Raw genomic sequence first — 19,558 nt, 5'->3', positions numbered from 1 at the left:
GGATTACAGGTGTGAGCCACAGCCCCCACCCTTAGATCACAACTTGTCTTGGAAATAAAAGTGGCATTTGTTCATATAATGCAAAATTATTTTCCCAGTGCCATCAAATTTAAATGATTTTAACACTAGTTATTCTAAGTGTTAATATCAAATTTAAAATAATTTTAACACTAGTTATTCTAAGAATGGATCTTCCAAGTTCAGTTTGTGAATAAGCTTTGTGTGGTGAGGAACCTGCTATATATTTAAAGTACTGTTTTAATATTTTCAAAATTATGACTTTCTATAGCCCATTGTTTGTGAAGTCTCACACTCTGACCATGTGAGGATATTGTGTGTGTGTGGAAGAGTGAGGGGGGTATGTATGTGTTTGCATTTGTCTTTCTCCCTTAGTGTTTCTTGCCAATTACTTAACAAATATCATCTGCATGGTAACTGGGTCTGGGCGCTTTGCATCTAGTAAATAGACTCTAAAAGTAAGACATGTTATTATATTGAGTTGCCATCCAGTAGGCAGTATCATTCCAAAAGGCATCTTGAAGAAAGCCGCTCTTCCCTGTCAGTCTTTATTTTGCTTTCCCGTGGGATTGTGTTGCTGATCTGTCTTGAGGTACAATAGAATGCAAATTTAACTGGTATGTAATTGTGTCCAAGACTGTCCAATTTTAGGAAGTGGTCATTTCTTTTAAACCTGTTTGATAGCTTACCTTCAGCAATTATTGTCACTAGACTAATCTATAAAACAATATTAATTCTACTATCCTAACTACTTAGAATGTAGTTTGGCTCATTATTAAGGGTCAGTTTATACTTAGAGATGTTTGTTTCTATGTCTGCCTATGAAATTTTATAACTAAAGGTTACTTTCTAGTGTGAAGGTGGTTTCACTTATAAATGTGTGGAATTGAAGCTAAGGATGAAAATATAAAATATGAGATCTGGAACATCAGTGGAAAATGAAGAACTGTGAGGCTTCTTAGCATTCTTGAGCTAGTTATTACTGAACTGTATTGACTTTTCGAAAATTAGACTTTTCTTGAAAATTTTTCAACTTCCATTCCTATCAAATTGACTATGAAAGTGGCACTGATAGATACGGATTTTTTTTAATGAAACAATTTCACTGAAAAATATTACTAAAGGAGAAATAGAATCTCTGTCTCTGGAAATTTTTACACACACCCTAGAAAACTGAGAACTAGTTAAGAAATAATTCTGCCCAGTAGATTGTAAAGCACCATTGCCCAATAGCATGTGCCTCAGGTTTTTGGTGGAATAGTTTCATTTTGGGGCAGCAGACTTTCTGGGGGGAAAATGGACTCCAAGATCACATAAGTGTGGGAGACTGAGTGAAAGAAAAACAAGTTTCATTAAGTCTAAAAGGCAAGAACATTAATAAGCTAAAATGCCTCATGAATATCTAAGAAGGATGTAAATGTGTCCTCTGGTTTCTTTTTCAAAAGCATAGAACGTCTGTTAACATCTTTCAAAGTTGCATGGAACCCAGGTTGGATCCTAATGTAGAAGAATCATCAAGTCTGTTGAGTGGACTTTCTTTTTAATGGATTGTATAGAATATCATGAAGAAAAATAGATGTAAACTTCAATGAGTTAAATACACAAAATTAATGCTAACCATTTGTAATTTGTTACTTCTTAGATATAGATTATATTGTATAGTCACTTGGGATAAAATACCATTTTGGATATAACATTGATCATCTAGTGCCTGTATTTTTAGCAGATGTTAAATACAGCTTTTTAGGAAAGGATTAAAAAGCGATTTAAAACTTTGGGAACTTTATACTAATGAAATTCTTAGAGTAAGCCTGAAAAAAGTAATAAATTGTTATTTAACATATTAAGAGTAAAACAAAATGACTAGTCAGGGTTGGAATAATATATTACAAATATATGCATTTAAGATATGGCCCAATATCTTAAAAGAACAGATAATCTTGATAAATGTCTTCAGTGTCCTTTTTTTTTTTTTTTTTTAAGGTTTCCCTTTAAATTCAAAAATACAAAGTTATAGAAGATCTTTAGCAAACAAATCCTAGGCTAAAAGTTTCATTACCCAAAGCTTATATACAGTTATTTCCTGGGTGGAGAGAAAAAATATTTTGGTAACTACTGAATGTTTCTTTTTATTTTTGACAGTTACAAATGAAATATGTTGTGTTTTAAGATTGGAGGGTTTTGTTGGTATTGTTTATGAAGTGTTGTTTTTATGTTTGTATTCTAGGCTTTTTTGTCCAAGGTTTTCCTAAACTCTTGAGGTTTCAAGAACATCATGAAAAAATACTGAACAAATTTCTGTCCAAGCTTAAGCAACACTTGGTAGGTAGATGTGCCACTGACTTACACCCACCTACCCACCACCCAAAAAAAGCTGGGATAATTAAATTGTCTTTGGTCCAATTACCTTATTAATTTATAGTGTCATCCATTTCATTTACTATGCAGTTATAATTCCCAGTTGTTTACAAACCATTAGATTTGTAAAATTTAATATTGACAGGCTATCACAGTTCTTACTGAGGGATTTGAACTTCTTTGAAGCTAATAATACAAACAATGTGATAATTTAAAGATATGGGATCTCCCAGTTGTTTTGGAGGTTTTTTCATTGTACAAAAGGTATTTTTTCAGGGTCACAGAAACTCGTTGTTAGTGAACTATATATATATGCCTTACTATAAAACACAGTAGTTTAGTAAAACAAAGAAAGCTCACTGTAAAATATATTAAAGAGAATCTAACTGTTGTATTACAGTCCTGTCATAAGAGGAATTTATTCTTGGAGTGATTTTGAGAAGTAAATGTGTTTAGCTTTGATAGCTGCATCCAACAGCCTTCCTAACTTAGTATTATTTTGTTAAATTTAGTTTGCTACAATCCATAAATTGTGAGCTCTTTGTTTTTTCAGGATTCTCAAGAAATCTACACAAGTTTTTACACAATGAAATGGTTTTTTCAGTGTTTCCTTGATCGTGTAAGTATTTATTTACAAAACTCAGTCATAAAATTATAAATACAAGGTGAGGGGAAGCTGTTAACCTTATTTTTGTTTTGTTTTGCTTTTAATTGTAGACTCCCTTTACACTAAACCTCAGAATATGGGATATCTACATCTTTGAAGGAGAACGAGTTCTTACTGCTATGTCTTACACCATCTTAAAATTACACAAAAGTAAGAAAATGCTTAAACTCTTAAAATTTCATTAAAAATTGAGGCTTATTTAACCTTGATTTCTCATTCCCCACCCACTTCAAATTCATTGTCTTTTAATAGTGGTTTAAATTTTTTTGAAAATCAGTGGAGAAATTATCATCAATTGGTAATGTACTTTTGTAAGTTCTTTCTCATGACTAGAAGCTTACTTCACTGCAAAGGTCTTTGGTTCTTTTCTGTTTATATTAGTGTCATTTTCACACTTTTATAGAATGCAGTTAGTTGGTTTCACTAGTAATATTTTTCGTTAAGTATTTGTTTCCACTGGGATCCCTAGTCCTTTTCATCAGTCTGAATCTCAAGTTGGCAGTAAGAGAAGGAAGACGAAAGAAACCAGGCCCCTTAGTTCAAAGGGCTGGAGAGAACGTTTTCTATTACTGTTTCCTTCATCCAGGGAGAATAGCACCCAGCTGAACTGTGGGTGGGAGCACACAGACCCACTTGTCTACCTCAGTGCATTATGGCCTCTGGGGCAAGTTCAGCCAGTGTCTATAGGCAGATAAATGCAGCAAGATTAAAAAAAAAAGAAAACTGGAGAATTTTTAGTCTTCAGTTGAAATATATTTAAGGGCTCTATAAATTTGATATGTTATGCCTTACTTTAAAATAAAGAAATGAGATTTTTTTTCATGAAGAACCTTGTTCATCTTTAAAGTTTCAATTCAGCCTTAAAAATTCTGTGAGTTCTCTTGTAGCTATGCAGAAAAGAAAATCACTGAAAGCTCTAGAGCTTCATACGTACACGTACTTCTAATCCAGGTCATACCACATAGTTTCATGTTCATTGTGCACTCAACTCTCTTAGGTTATTCTTGAATGATCTGTTCCGCTTCCCAACTAAATTATAAACTAATTGAGTGCACAGGGTCTTGTTTATAGTTTTTCTCTCTGCTGTGCTTGGCATTGTTGTAAGTACATGTTACGGACTTTACTATAAGATTGGTTGGTTGCTTACTTGAAAAGCATGGACTGCAGGAGTGCCAGATTATCCATACTTTAGATAGGAATGAAAATGCCCTTTAAAAGTACTTTTGTTATGTTTAGTTTTTTCAAGAAAAGGACTCAGAATTGTTGTGGTTCACTTCCCTTATACTCAGTTCTTCTTTCCCCAACTAATGCACCAGAACAAAACAATTGACTATGTGTCTTCCAGGATTCAAGTCTGTCATCTGATCTCGTGAAATCTCTTTTCCTTCCTCCCCGCACCGGCCCCCCCACACCGCCTTTTGCCTCCCCACCCCCCACCTCTCTCCCTCCCTCCCTACCCCTCTCCCCCAGTCCCTACCCCTCTCCCCCAGTCCCTACCCCTCTCCCCCTCTCCCCCTCCCCCTCTCTCCCTCTCTTCCTCTCTCCCTGCCTCTCTCCCTCCCTCCCTCCCTGTCTCTCTCTCTCCCTCTCTCCCTCCCTCTCTCTCTCTCTCCCTCTCTCCCTCCCTCTCTCTCTCTCTCTCTCTCTCTCCCTCTCTCCCTCCCTCTCTCTCTCTCTCCCTCTCTCTCTCTTCCTCTTACTCTCTCCCTCTCTCCCTCCCCTCCCCCCCCACTTTCTTTCTGGATTGTTAAGGGATCAAAATAGAGAACAGAAGTACAGTTTTTATTAAGAGACATTAGCTTAATGTTCCCTCAAGAATGAGAAAGTAGAAACATATTTCTTTGTAGCTCTCATCTGCTTCTTAAATTGTTCTACTTATATGACCCTTGATTAATTTTGACAAGTAAAAAGTTTCTTTACCCTTGTAAATAAATGTTAAGCATAGCAACTGCTTTACACGCTACCGTATCATTAGACTAAATGAGCTGTGGACAAATCTGCTGCTGTGTATTTTTCTTGGTTAGAGACTTACGTGAAGTTCCGTCTCCACCATATAAAGCTTCCGAAATGGAAGGGTGGCTGCGGGATGGGAGGAGATGCTGGTTCAAGTTTCAGTTAGACAGGAGGAGTAAGCTCTGGAGAGCTATCATACAGCATGGTGACTATAATCTATAATAATGTACACTATACTTGAAAATTGCTGAGAGTACATCTTAAATGTTCTCACTACGGACAGATAAGTATGTGAGGTAATGATGTGTCAATTAGCTTGACTTAGTCATTCCACAGTGTATACATATATCAAAACATTGTCTACCACAGATATATACAATTTGTCATTAGCCAATTAAAAAAAAAGAAAAACTCTTTCTGGGCATATTAACCAATAGTTAGCTAAAGCTCATAAGAAATTTTTTCCTTTTTCTTTTTTTTCTTACTGATTGTCTTAAAAATACGTTGTTACTGGAGGTTCATCACACAGTGGTTTTAAATAATAAAAAATCAAAAACCACCTAAATGGCCATTAATAGAAGACTGTTTAAATTACAATGCTTACATATAGTACACATCATATTTGTTGAAATGAGAGATATCAGTGATACATTATTGAATGGGGAAAAAAGCAAAAAGGGGAATAACTTGAAAAGTATAATTTGGATTCTTCAATTGATATACATAAACACTTGTAAATACCCGGATCTACCTGTAGGGTGTTATGTAATGAGGTGTATTATGTAGGGTATTATGTCATGAGCAGATTTTTACTTTCTGCTTTGTGTTCATATTTCTTTTGAATGTCTTTTTCCAAGAAAATGAATTTCATAAATAGAAATAAAACTCACAAAATTAATAATCCAGATGTTCTGGGAAATTCTGAAACAGTAAGAAATACAGACTTAAAATGGGGCTTCTTGGAGCTCCGTATCAATAAAAGAGAAAGGCCTCATGCCGGCTGAGGTAGTCTTTCTGTGTCTGTCTCTAAGAAGCTCTTGCTCTGGGGTAATACTAATGCCTAGGTATGGTTATTCCAATGAGGAAGTATTAGGCAGTATTCTCCTCCCATCCTTTCTCCCAGTAAACTTTCCTGCTTTTCTCTGTGGCTGCTTTAATATCAGGCAATATTTTTGTCTTACTGAGTTTTAATGATGTCCTCAATGCCATATGTAAGTTGTATGCTGCTTGTGCCCTTTTTAATGCCCTTTTACACTACACCTGAATATAATAGAATATCTTCCTACCTAAAGTAGCTATTGACTTGGCATTTTCATTTCTCTTATCCTTTCTTAGAACATCTAATGAAATTGTCCATGGAAGAACTTGTAGAATTTTTTCAGGAGACCCTGGCAAAGGATTTTTTCTTTGAAGATGATTTTGTGATAGAGCAACTTCAGATTTCTATGGCAGAACTAAAGCGGGCAAAGTTAGACCTTCCAGAACCTGGTAAGAATTACCCCAATACTTTGTATCTACATTATAATTAAGATTGGAAGACATGGCATAATTAACATGGGCTGTTTCTTGCCCACAGCGTAAGCATTATACTTGTGATGACATAACGTGGATGAATGCCTTACCAGCTCAGCTGCTTTGGCTTTTTCCTTATTTTAGGGAAAGGCAAATAAACATATTAATTAAATCTGCCTCTCCTAATAGATGACTGTACTATTCCTGCTTACATTTAGAAGTTTGGTTGGCAAATACTGTTGTTCAACAGAAGTAGCCATGGTGCTTTAAACTAGCATAACAATAAGCTTTTTTTTGCTTTCTTCATCTCATTTTGTGAAACCATATACAATAGTAAGTACAGCAATAGTAAGTACAGTAAAAGCCCCATCTTATAGATGGGGAAATGGATACTTTAGTGCCTAAGTGGCTTAAATATGAAGCCACAGAACCACCAAATAGCATTACTGAGACTGCAGGCCAGTTTTTCTGACTACTAGCCCAGGGCTCTTTGTAGTATGCTGCAGTATAGATAATATATTTTATTCACTTATTGTAAGACATTTTTCAGCACCTACTAATGGGTTTTCTGCTAGGTACTACTTTGCTGGGGATTTAAGAACTGAAGAGAAAGATGAGAAGCTCTCAGGGTGTGCACTGGAGAGCTAGAATATACGAGAATGATAACAGAGGGTGAATGGGGCATTACTAGAGCTAGCCGCAGGGTAAATGGGAGAGGGGCAGAAGAAGGGGAGTGCAGGAAGGGAGGGAAGAAAATGAAAATGTCGAAAGATCACAGGAGGAATAACTTTCAAAGTTTCGACCAGATAGTACTTGACCATGTATGTCTTGAGAAAAAGTTACTTTCGCTTTTCTTCTTTCTTACCTTTGTTGCAGTGGATGGGTGTAGTAAGAGGCTAGGGAAATGGAAGGTCATGGGCGAGAGATGAAAAGTAAAGAAAGTCAGTTAAGTATGCCCTCATGCAGAGGTGAATTTGGCGTTTCCCCATCAGTGTGTCATGTTGGCTGTGTCTGTACAGAAGGACAAGCAGTACTTTCATGGAAAATACATTTTTCCTTTTGGTAAAAACCAGATGTTGGCTTTTATTTACTTAATTGAGAAGGGTCTAATCAGCACTGCTCCAAGGTTTGCTCAAGGTCATCCAGGCTCCTAGGAAGCAACCCTCACAGCAGTAATGGGGTGTGGGCCTTGGCCTTGTGGAGCCGTTGCCTTTGTTAAGTGAGGTCAGCCCTCTCCTGTTCAGTGTGTAATGACTTCTGTTTTCTACTATCATTTATTTTTATTTATTTTATTCTACTATCATTTATTTTTAAATATCTTGCCTCCTTCTAAAAAGAGGTCAAGGCAAATTTTAGTAAAAGTCAAATATAGAGGAAAAAATATAGAACTATTTAAACATGAGATAATTCAAAACCTGTGTCATGGATTGCAATGGTGGTGACTTAGCGTCTAATTAGCAGCTAATATTTATTGGGGTTTACTGTGTGCCACATACCACAGGTGCTGTCTCATTTAATCTCTAAAAATAACTCATAAAAGTGCTCATCTACATTGTGCAGATAGGGAAACCTAGTAGCAGTAGTCTGTAAGATCGTTTTACCAGGAAATGATAGAATGGGGACAGAGAATGGGGCAGGGGAGAAAAGGGGAGGAATAAATGATAGCAGAATCATGCTCTGATCATACTGTCAGTGAAGGTAGAATGGATTAGGCATCTCTGCATTTTCTAGCACGACCATCTGCCTTTCATCGCCTGCCTGTCATTCTTTTTAAATTGTTGTGAACTGTATATGGAACACTAAGATAATTAAATGAACCTCATACCAAGAAAATGCCATGTCACATCTGTCCTTTTAAAAACCTACATGAGGCTGGGCACAGTGGCTCACCCCTGTAATCCCAGCACTTCAGGAGGCCGAGGAGGGCAGATCACGAGGTCAGGAGACCGAGACCATCCTGGCTAACACGGTGAAACCCCGTTTCTACTAAAAATACAACAAATTAGTTGGGCATAGTGGCAGGCCCCTGTAGTCCCAGTTACTCGGGAAGTTGAGGCAGGAGAATGGCATGAACCCGGGAGGTGGAGCTTTCAGTGAGCTGAGATCGCGTCACTGCGCTCCAACCTGGGCGACAAAGTGAGACTCCGACTCAAAAAAAAAAAAAAAAACCAAAAAAAAAAAAAAAAAAAACCACCTACATGAACATGCCACTTCCTTTTGACTCCTTACATAATGTGGCAGTGTGAACTCCCCCGAGTCATGTGCAATGATGCCTGTTTTCCTAGGCCCACATGAAAACATGGTGCTGTTACAATTAAAAATGTTTACTGATTGGATAGAGTCTTCCATTGTTGTTCTGATTGGTAGTTCTTTGAGTATCTTTCTTAGATATCTTTGGGGCACCCTTCTTTCTTTTTCTGTGAACTTCCCTGTTCATCTGTTGCCCATTTTTCTATTGGTCTGTTCATACAGGTTCTTGTTAAGGAGGCTGGCCAGTTTATCATGTGTTGCAGACACCTTCCATACAGCTTTCCCTATGGCTTCTTGCTTTTGTGTTTTTTGTAAAGAATTTTCCACATGCTGGATGAAGTGTTTTTTCTTAAGTACCCATATTTCTCTTCTAACATTTATATGTTTTCAATGCTTATGGGTACAACTTCATTGAGATATAATTGAGTATGATGAAATCTTCAGCTCATCTAGAATTTACTTTTTGTTATGGAATAAGAACTCAGCTCTGCTTATTTTCCAAACCATTAGTCATGTGGATTGGTGGCATTTATTAAATTACATTTTGGCACTCTATTCTGTTCCATTGCTCTCTGCTTTTCCAGTTACACTTTTTAAACATGAGACAGGGTCTCACTCTGTTGCCCAGGCTGGAGTGTGATGGCTCAATCATGGCTCACTGCAGCCTTGACCTCCCCGGCTCAAGTGATCCTCCCACCTCAGTCTCCCCAGGTAGCTGGGACTACAGGCGCATGCCACCACTCCTGGGTAATTTTAGTATTTTTTGTAGAGGCAGGGTTCTGCCATGTTGCCCAGGCTGGTCTCAGACTCCTGGACTCAAGCAATCTGCCCACCTCAGCCTCCCAAAGTGCTAGGATTACAGGAGCATCCGGCCTCCAGTTACACTTTGCATATCTATTAGGGCAAATGTCCCCTCATTATTTTGTATTATTTTGTCAAGTTACAAAAAAGAATCCACTAGTATTTTAGTGGTATTCAGATGCAGTATTTTATTAATATTGAGATTGCACTGACATTAAGGATTTTTGAGAGAAAATTGATATTTTAAAAATTGAGTTTTTCTAAGTAAAAGCTTTTATTTTACAGTCGTTGAGGTTTGTTTTCTTCATGTGACTGTGAAGACATTTCTGGTCTCACATTCCGCCCCCCACTCGTGTACCATATGAAACGTGGCTGTCAGCAGGTGGTCACTGGACAACCGCAGGTGTGCTACAGAACTGCCATTTCTCCACAGCCTCAGGTGTGTGGACGTCGCTGCTGCCACTGGCGTTGGAGCCTAAGCAGGGGCTCTGCAGAGGAGACCCAAACAGAGTCAAAGCAGGGGTGCCACGTCCTACGGGGGATAGTTGTATCTTTTATTGCTATTGCAAGTTGAAGGTTTTCTTCCATTTCTTTCTAACTGGTTAGGAAAACTCTTGGTATCCTTTTAATAATATTTTTGTAGCCAGTATATTTGATCAGTTATCTTAGGTTTTCTAAGATTTAAGATACAAAATCTTATCTTCAACAAATAATAGTTCTTCCTCTTCCTTTTCAGTATTCATGCATCCTATCTGTTTTTAAGAAAATAGCTAGAAAGTATTCATCTATTACTGTTTTTAAGTTTTCTTGAAAAATCAAAGTGCTTGCTCAGTTTTTTTGAGTGCCTTTTGAACACAAATAATCATTTTTTTCCCTTTAAAACCTTTTCACATTAATAATTTTGTTAATATACCTCCTAGTGGTGAACGATTCATTGCAATTCTTGGATAAACTTTACTTGGTTGTTATAAATTATTCCTTTATAGTACTGCTGATTTATACTGTCTTAACATTTTACTTAACATTTTGAATGGTTATACCTGAGATTTCATTACAGTTAACCAAAACGTCTGTGTGTTGTCAGGTTATACTGTCCTCATAATTTGGAAGCCTTCCTTCTTTCTCTGTGTTCTGGAACTTTTACATAGTATTAAAATTATTCCTTAACAGCTCAAAAATATATTTGTGAAACTATTTCCGTCTGATATAATTGTTTTGGGGGTTAATGTTTTGATTTATCTTCTAAGGTCAATGTGGGTCATTTGGTCATTTATATTTTCCTAGAAAGCTATTTATTTCTAGTTTCTTAATATATTTATGTAAGGTTTTGCAAAGCAATCTCTTACGGTTCTTTTTATATCTGTAACAATCCTACATTTTCATTTCTCACTTTCTTTGTACCTTCTCCTGCTCTTTGATAAAATTATCCAGAATTTAGTCTTTATTAATTGGCTTGTATCAAGAATCAGCTCTTGAATTAGTTAATTCTGATTTTCTTAGTTTATTTCTTCTTTTTTCCATAGAGTCGAATTCTTGGCTGGGTACAGTGGCTCATGCCTGTAATCCCAACACTTTGGGAGGCCAAGGCGGGCAGATCACTTGAGGTTAGGAGCTTGAGACCAGGCTGGCGAACATGATGAAACCCTGTCTCTACTAAAAATAAAAAAATTAACGGGGCGTGGTGGCAGGTGCCTGTAATCCCAACTACTCAGGAGGCTGAGGCAGGAGGATTGCTTGAACCTGGGAGGCGGAGGTTGCAGTGAGTCAAGATCGCACCACTGCACTCCAGCCTGGGTGACAGAGCAAGACTCCATCTTGCAAAAATAATAATAATAAAAAAAAAGTCAAATGCTTGATTTATTTATTTCATAGTATGGGGGTGGTTTGTAAAAGTGTTGAAAGGCATGTCTTTTCTTTTGCTGTATTCATGTCTATGTTTTTTTGACATGTAGTTTTTTATGATTGTTATAGTCTACATACAGTGTCTACCATTTAAATTTTTGGTTTTCATTGACTAGATATGTGTGAAGAGGAGTTTTGTGGGGGTTTTTGTGTGTGGGTTTGGCATCTTTTACTTTACTTATGAAAACTATCAAAAATACAGAGAAATATGATGTAAAAATTAAAAATGATCACCCATATGCCCACCTCATAGATTTAACTATTGTTAGCATTTTTGTACCTTTATTTTATTTCTGTATGTTTTGTAGTTGCTGTTGAAACATTTTTTAAAACTTTTTTATTGTGAAACTTTTCAAACATATTCAGAAGTAAGGAAATGTATAATGACTTCCTCCCAGGTACCCATTGCCCAGCTTATTTGAACAATTTTAAAGTGAAAATAAGGACATCAGGATACTTCACCTCAAATACTTGTCTCTGTAGCCAAGAAACAAGGACCTTCCCCCAGCCAACCACAATGCCATTGCTACACTAACAAGTGTAACAGTGTGACTACAGTGTGACTCCTCAGCGTCATCTCAGGCCAGCTCCATGTGGGAAGATTTCCAGTTGTCCCTTAGGCTGCCTGTTAAGCTGTTTTTCTCACCAGCACTTAGTCAGGGCTACGTTTTATATTTGTTATGGGCTTAAGTCGCTTGGCAGGGAGCAGTACTCCTTTCCTCTTCTCCCCTCTTCACCCCGCCTTTTGTTTTCCTCTGAATGACACTGAGCTGCTGAAGAGCACAGTCCCACTATTCTGTGGAATGTCGCACACTCAGGAGTTGTCTGGTTTTTCTTTCCTGGTGTTCTGTGTAGTTTCAGCAAAGTAGAAGCTAGATGTAGCAGTTTAATAAGATTTAGATTAGACAGGAGTCCCACAGTGACTACTGTTTTCTTAATAGTGGAGATGCTGAGTTTGGTGATGATAATCATATCTTTTTGTTTTAAAATAAAAGTTTTTTTAATTAAAAAAAATCTTTTTAGTTAGCACATAATCTGTGGATGATGTCTTGACACTGTATGGAGATTTCCAGTTTCCCTTTAACGCTCTCACTCATGCTTTTGGCTTCCATTGATAATCCTTGCCTATATCAAATTTCTTCAGAGGTTGCAAAATAGTGATTTTCAAATTCAGTGATTTCTTTTACTTTTTTTTTTTTTTTTCTTTTGAGACGGAGTTTTACTCTTGTTTCCCAGGCTGGAGTGCAATGGCGCGATCTCGGCTCACTGCAACCTTTGCCTCCCAGGTTCAAGTGATTCTCCTGCCTCAGCCTCCCAAATAGCTGGGATTATAGGCATATGCCACCACGCCCGGCTAATTTTGTAATTTTTTTTAGTAGAGATGGGGTTTCTCCATGTTGGTCAGGCTGGTCTCGAACTCCTGACCTCAGGTGATCCCTAAGTGCTGGGATTACAGGCGTGAGCCACCGCACCCAGCCTCTTTCACATTTTTTTTTTTGGCAAACTTTCTTCTGTAGCAAAGAGTTTTTCCTCCCTTATCAAGAGAGTTACCTTAAATATAACTTTGGTTACCTTAAAATGTAGTTAGTACTGAAAAGGCAGAGTAAATGCTTCCTAGTTTTCTGTTTACTGGTTTTCCCCCATGCTGTCTTCTATTCAGATGAAGCCATTTGGCAGCACTTTTGTCAATTAACGGAAGTCATTCTGGTTAGAAAGCCTATGTTAATCCACTATGACTGCCAATTTAGCCAGATTTATAGTTTATGACCTAGATAGAAGAATCAAAGATTTTTCTCAGAATACTTGACAGAGCCATTTTAGTCTTGGTAAATGGCCAGAGCCTTCGGGGTACTTCAGTGCTTACGGGAGAACATCCACACTCCTTAGTGTGAGGTATAGCACTTTTCTGTCCGCAGCTTCCACACTTCACATCCCACCTCCCCGGCCACTTTTGAGTCACATAGTAGTAATGATAACAGCAAACTTTGAGTCTTCTATGATAGGTTTTTTGCTAAATGCTTTGCATTCACATATTAACTTAATTTTTTCCAGCAGCCCTTTGCAGTAGTCATTTGTTGATGCAAGTTTTTTTAAAAAACCATTAATTCAAGGACAAATTTTCTATGCACAGGATTAGATTTTAAAAATTAGTATTTATTAAACTCACAAATTAAGAAACGTATTTCTTCCTTACATTTAATTCAGTTTACAAAAGTTAGTATAGTATTTTTAAATCTGGCAGATTTTAACATTCTCGTCTAATGGAACTTTAATGTTTGGTTCCACTTATAAACATAAATTCCTACAAACGTTTTTAATTGCCTTTATAAATGTAATATATCCAGTTTCCTTTCAATGTATCAAATTTCAATTTAAATAAAATGTGTCCTAGTTCTAAAAAACTTACAAATCTAATTAATTCAACCTTAAGAATATCCTGAACCTTAAGTCTTTTGTTTCAATATACTCTTTATAAGTTTAAAATCAAAAGTTCAAATCAGTGACTCATTTGCATATTTTTAAATTGGCATAAGAAGGCCAACTTGGCCAAATTCTCTGAAATATAAATATATAAAACACAGAAAATTCTAAATACAAACAGATTCCTTAATGCAAAAGACTACAGAATTAATCACCTTTGATTCTCTTAAACTTTGCCATTTAGTTCTGGATCTTCAGGAATTAAGACTTTTTTCCCAGGTAAACTTGGGGTGTACTTTCTCAGTCAGCTGAAGCATGAGCTGGAACTCCAGGTGAGTTCCATCCGGTGGCACCGCCTTTATTATCTCGAAGGTGGTGCCTGCGAGATGGCTTTGTCACATAGTCCGGATTCCTTAGACCCTAGTCGCCCACCACCTCATTCTTCCTTCTCCTCAGGGTCTGCCCCTTTCCACCCAGAAGATCTTGACTTTTTACTTTTAGAAATCTTTGAACCTGATGGAATCCTCTGTTCTTTTCATTTGTTCCTGATTTGGTAGGGCAATAATTTGTAATTAACTGACATTTATTTTAATTTTGAATAGTTTTCATGGGGAGTTTGCAATCAGTATTATTATTAGTAGCTTACCAATGAGGAAACGTGGGCTTCAAGGTTAAGTACCTGCCCGAGGTCAGACAGTTGGTAATGAGAGTTCTGTCAGTTGACTCCAGAGCTGTGCATTACACCCACCTGGCCCTGCGCCTTGCAGCTCACAGCTCTAACCGGCCTGCTCTTTCAAGGCACTTTGCCTTGGAATACGCTCCTCGTCCAAGAATGCTCCCGACCATTCCCCAGATGCCTCTGTCCTCATCCATTCTGCCAAGTTTCACGACTTGGTTTAAGCATCGCCTGAAGCCTTCTCAGCTGGTCCCTGGCCTCCCCAAACCCACAGAACTTGATCACCTGCACCTGTGTTTTGTGCCTGACTCGTCCACTACACATGCTTTTGTCCTCACACTTCCAGTGCCTCTGTCAGTCATGTCTCTATTAGACAGAAAGTTCCCTGGGACAGTAACCGGCTCCTGCCTCACCAGCACCTAATACATTGCGGGGCTGTGGCTGTGGCTGTATTTGTTACTTTCATTGAATAAATGAAATCTTAATGTATTTTTTAGATAATAAAAAAACTACTGTCTATAAAAGGTTAGCCTGAGGCAGTTTTTGGGGGTAGTGAAACCATTCTCTAGCTTGACTGCACACACATAGAAACAAAGCAATTTTATTGTATGTCAGTTTAGAAATTGCCCCACTTTTTGAGGATTGGAGTGGGTTTTCACTTTTATTTATTCATATAATATAAAATGATGTTACATTTAACCATTTTTACATGTGTATAAAAATTGAAACTCTAGGAGACAAAGTGTAGGTTTTTAAAGTTACTTAACAAAAAGACCTCTTGAATTTGTGTGGCATTAAATAGGTTTATAGTGAGAGATGTGTTTACATAATAGTCTCTTTTTCCTTTACCTTTCAAGTTTAATCTACTGGGAAAAAAAGTCAAGCCTATGAACCCAACTATAAAAATTTTTTGAACTTTAAAAAAATTATAGCCATACTTTAGAAAGCAAATTCTATTTCTTTTCATCATGTTATTGAAAGCTACAAGTGTTTGAATTGTATATTTTGGCTAATAATACATTAAACAGAAAGTCATTTGATTTTTCAGATAATATATTTGAAGTCAGCAATATTTAAAAATACAGTTGGACTTACTGTTTGATCTGGAAGGGGATAACTCTTTCCTAGAATAGTAGAATTATTTTCCTGATAGTGGCCCCCCACCGATTCTTCCCGAAAACTGTTAGAACAGTCAGAGTGTGTGTATTCTTCTATTGAAAGTGTAAAGGTAGAATGCTGCTCACAGGGCGAGCACTTAGAGCGCTTTGCTGCAATGATGTGCCTCTTGTCAGGTGCGAAAACCTGCTAAGGCCTCAGAGGCCGTTGATGGGCGAGGCTTGTAGTTGAGTGTGGCGTCCACTGGGGGGTGACAGAGACCAGCGTAAGATCAAGCAGGGACAAGCCTGAAGGGCCTGAGAGGGACTCTTCCTCGCTTTTTAGGGACTGTTAGAATATTCTTTGTTGGCTTCTTTTTTAAGAAAAAAAGTTACTTAAGAAGAAAATAATAAACATTTTTGCTTTTTTCTAAAATGTATCAAGTTACATTCCTTTTTGTTGAAGCAGATTATTCTAATTGTTAGCACTGCCGTAAAAATACCACTTAGGCAAACACCAGTGAGAAATATAAAAAATGTGGTATTTTCACAAAAGCATCCCCTACTGTATCTGTGAGGAGTTGTGGTGCCTCTTTACCCTTTAAGGAGTAGGGCAGTAAGTCTTTTTTTTTTTTTTTTTAAGTTTTAGGGTACATGTGCACAACGTGCAGGTTTGTTACATATGTATACATGTGCCATGTTGGTGTGCTGCACCCATTAACTCGTCATTTACATTAGGTATATGTCCTAATAATGCTATCCCCCCCCTCCCCCCACCCCACAACAGGCCTCGGTGTGTGATGTTCCCCTCCCTGTGTCCAAGTGTTCTCATTGTTCAGTTCCCACCTGTGAGTGAGAACATGCAGTGTTTGGTTTTTTGTCCTTGCAATAGTTTGCTGAGAATGATGGTTTCCAGCTTCATCCATGTCCCTACAAAGGACATGAACTCATTATTTTTTATGGCTGCATAGTATTCCATGGTGTATATGTGCCACATTTTCATAATCCAGTCTATCATTGTTGGACATTTGGGTTAGTTCCAAGTCTTTGCTATTGTGAATAGTGCCACAGTAAACATACGTGTGCATGTGTCTTTATAGCAGCATGATTTATAATCCTTTGGGTATATACCCAGTAATGGGATAGCTGGGTCAAATGGTATTTCTAATTCTAGATCCTTGAGGAATCGCCACACTGACTTCCACAATGTTGAACTAGTTTACAGTCCCACCAACAGTGTAAAAGTGTTCCTATTTCTCCACATCCTCTCCAGCACCTGTTGTTTCCTGACTTTTGAATGATTGCCATTCTAACTGGTGTGAGATGGTATCTCATTGTGGTTGGCAGTAAGTCTTTATTCTAATTCCTATGTGGGTGTTTTTTGTTGGTGGTAGTGTTTTTTTTGTTTGTTTGTTTGTTTTGTTTTGTTTTGTTTTGAGATAAGAGTCTCACTCTGTCGCCCAGGCTGGAGTGCAGTGGCGTGTTCTCAGCTCACTGCAAGCTCCGCCTCCCGGGTTCACGCCATTCTTCTGCCTCAGCCTCTCAAGTAGCTGGGACTACAGGCGCCTGCCACCACGCCCAGCTAATTTTTTGTGTTTTTAGTAGAGACCGGGTTTCACCATGTTGGCCAGGATGGTCTCCATCTCCTGACCTTGTGATCCGCCCACCTCGGCCTCCCAAAGTGCTGGGATTACAGGTGTGAGCCACCACGCCAGGCCTCCAATTCCTGTGTTTTTAGGGAGAGGAAAGGGAAAATAAAATTTTAGGCATGAGACTGTAGTGGAGTGAGCAAAAACATGATTCTGTCTATTGAAAAGAAGCCCAGAATGCAAGCATGGATAATAAATAGGAATGCTTATTGCCTATATATAGTTTTCTGTTTTGACATCAATTATGTGTGAATCTTTTAGTTACAGTTAGTTGCTTAGGGGTGAAAGGAGATATTTAAACCAAAGACAAGTAGAGCAGTGTTTGTGTGGTGGGGTTAGGGGTGGTAGTTCAAGCAGGCTGAGATAGCTCTGAAAATAGATCACACCAAAATGTTGAATGCTTTATTTGGACCTACTTCTGTGAAGAAGGGTAGAGAATACTAATTGGCATATAGAAATGTTACTGGTGATGGCATTCGTTCTTCTTACAGGGTCTGCATGATGTGTTTTCAGTTCAGTGGAGGTTGAATAATTAATCTCTAGAAAGGAACCGCCTCTGTAATGAAGTCAAGGAGATTTTCCTCTTCATCATAGTAGAGGCCAGATCCTGGCATGGCGTCCTTGGGTTCCGTATTGCTGGTGGAGCTGAGGCCTCTGTCCCTACAGAGGCTGTGAAAAGCCAGCGAGTCCCCGCGGGCCCTCCATGAGGTTCCCTGCGGCAGCCTCCATCCTCCACCTTCTCCATCCTCACGCCCTCTGCGCTGCTGGCTGCTTCTCTGGTCCTCTCCATTACTTGCCTTCCGTGACCTCCCCGCCACATCTTCCTTCTTCCTCACCTCTCCTTCACTGTCTCCGCCCCTTCTTGCTTCTCCTCCTCATGAGAGGCACTGCGTTACTACCTCCACAGTGCTGCCCCGGGGGCCTGAGGGCCTCCCTGGAAACGTAAGCTGTATATACACTGCTCTTTGTGGAATTTCTGAGAATATTACACTATTCAGAGGCGTTAGGCAGCTGTGGGAGAAATGTGTAGATGGCATAATCGCAGCGTTAGCATCAGCAGATGTTCATGGGAGATGGACGTTGGTGCAGGCATCATGAGCGTGCACGGGCTATACTTGTTAGTGTTTAGCCTGCTCCCTGGCCATGGATCACTCTAGAAAGCAGGAGTGAGCTGGCACTGTTTAAAGTGAAGCAAACCCCAGCCCTGTAGTCTGATCTGGGCACTTGGGAATGCCCATCCCCCACTGTGCGGGGCCTCCAGCCTCACTTGGTTTATTGTCTTTAAAATGTGGAGGAATGGGTTTTTCAGCACCTGTATTTGAAAGGCTTTCTTATATCCCTGTCTCCTGCCTTTTGCGTCCGTATTGAAAATCTCTGCAGAGCAAAGAGGCCATAACCTCTAAATGTTTTTCTACAGTTGAGGTATTTGCCATATTCCTCTTAAACAGTAGTTCCTAAAGAGAGGTTATCATTTAGGAATGGATTAGAGGCAGCGTCATTTTGTCTGTACTGGATTTCTTCCCCTCCGAACCCTGCTACATCTAATTTCTTAGCAATATGGATCTTGGATATTTATAACCCTCAGGTTTCTGCCTGTGTATATGGACAGTGTGTCATTACTCTAACTTATATGAATATTTGAATGAACGAACATTGTCAACACCTTCCTTGTGATTGTATTATGCTTTTAGATACTATGGGAAGGAATACAAAAGAAGTAAGTAGGTTATAGCCTACTAGGGGGAGGGAAAAGATATTAGGGACTACCATGAAAGAACTTTAAGATGCTACTTTTTGGACATTGCAGAACAGCCACAGATTTTTTTTCCCCAGTGTGCATTTTGGCCTCTTGTCCATTAAGTAAATGGAACATGTGAAACTGTTCCTTTAATTCTAATATGATGCATAGATGTGTGATGTGTAGACTATTAGGCCCTCTTCCTTAGAGAGAGACATTTCTGTGTTTACTGGAATATAAAGTAGAATTAATTATAAGGTAAATATTTTTCTTACTCCTTATATTAAAAAATTAATTCTCCTACGTATGTATGACACATACCTTTGCATTTTGTTTTGTGCCTGAAATTACCACCTCAGTCCTTCCATTACTTCTCAATTGGTTTTTTCTTTCTCCTAAGAAACACATGCCTTATATTGGTAATTCTACATTTTACTATGTGTCCAGCTCAGTCTTTACTGATATGTGCCTCCTCTGTGGCTAAAGGATTCCAGAATGAAAATCTGTGAATATCACAAC

General features: G+C 38.3%; 1 protein-coding gene across 2 annotated transcripts in view; it reads left to right on the top strand.

Moving 5' to 3' along the window:
- The window catches only part of USP6NL (USP6 N-terminal like), a 140,239-nt gene that overhangs the window by 105,841 nt on the left and 14,840 nt on the right, over window positions 1-19,558 (top strand). For both annotated transcript variants that reach the window (XM_055092406.1, XM_034929937.3), the window contains exons 10-13: window positions 2,246-2,340; window positions 2,930-2,995; window positions 3,094-3,193; window positions 6,332-6,484. In XM_055092406.1, the coding sequence (XP_054948381.1) occupies window positions 2,246-2,340; window positions 2,930-2,995; window positions 3,094-3,193; window positions 6,332-6,484 (414 nt within the window). The remainder of the gene's footprint in view (window positions 1-2,245; window positions 2,341-2,929; window positions 2,996-3,093; window positions 3,194-6,331; window positions 6,485-19,558) is intronic.

The sequence above is a fragment of the Pan paniscus genome, chromosome 8, assembly GCF_029289425.2.
Source record: "Pan paniscus chromosome 8, NHGRI_mPanPan1-v2.0_pri, whole genome shotgun sequence".
Taxonomy (NCBI): domain Eukaryota; kingdom Metazoa; phylum Chordata; class Mammalia; order Primates; family Hominidae; genus Pan; species Pan paniscus.
Note: the sequence above shows the minus strand (reverse complement) of the source record. Positions and strands in the feature narration are given on the sequence as shown.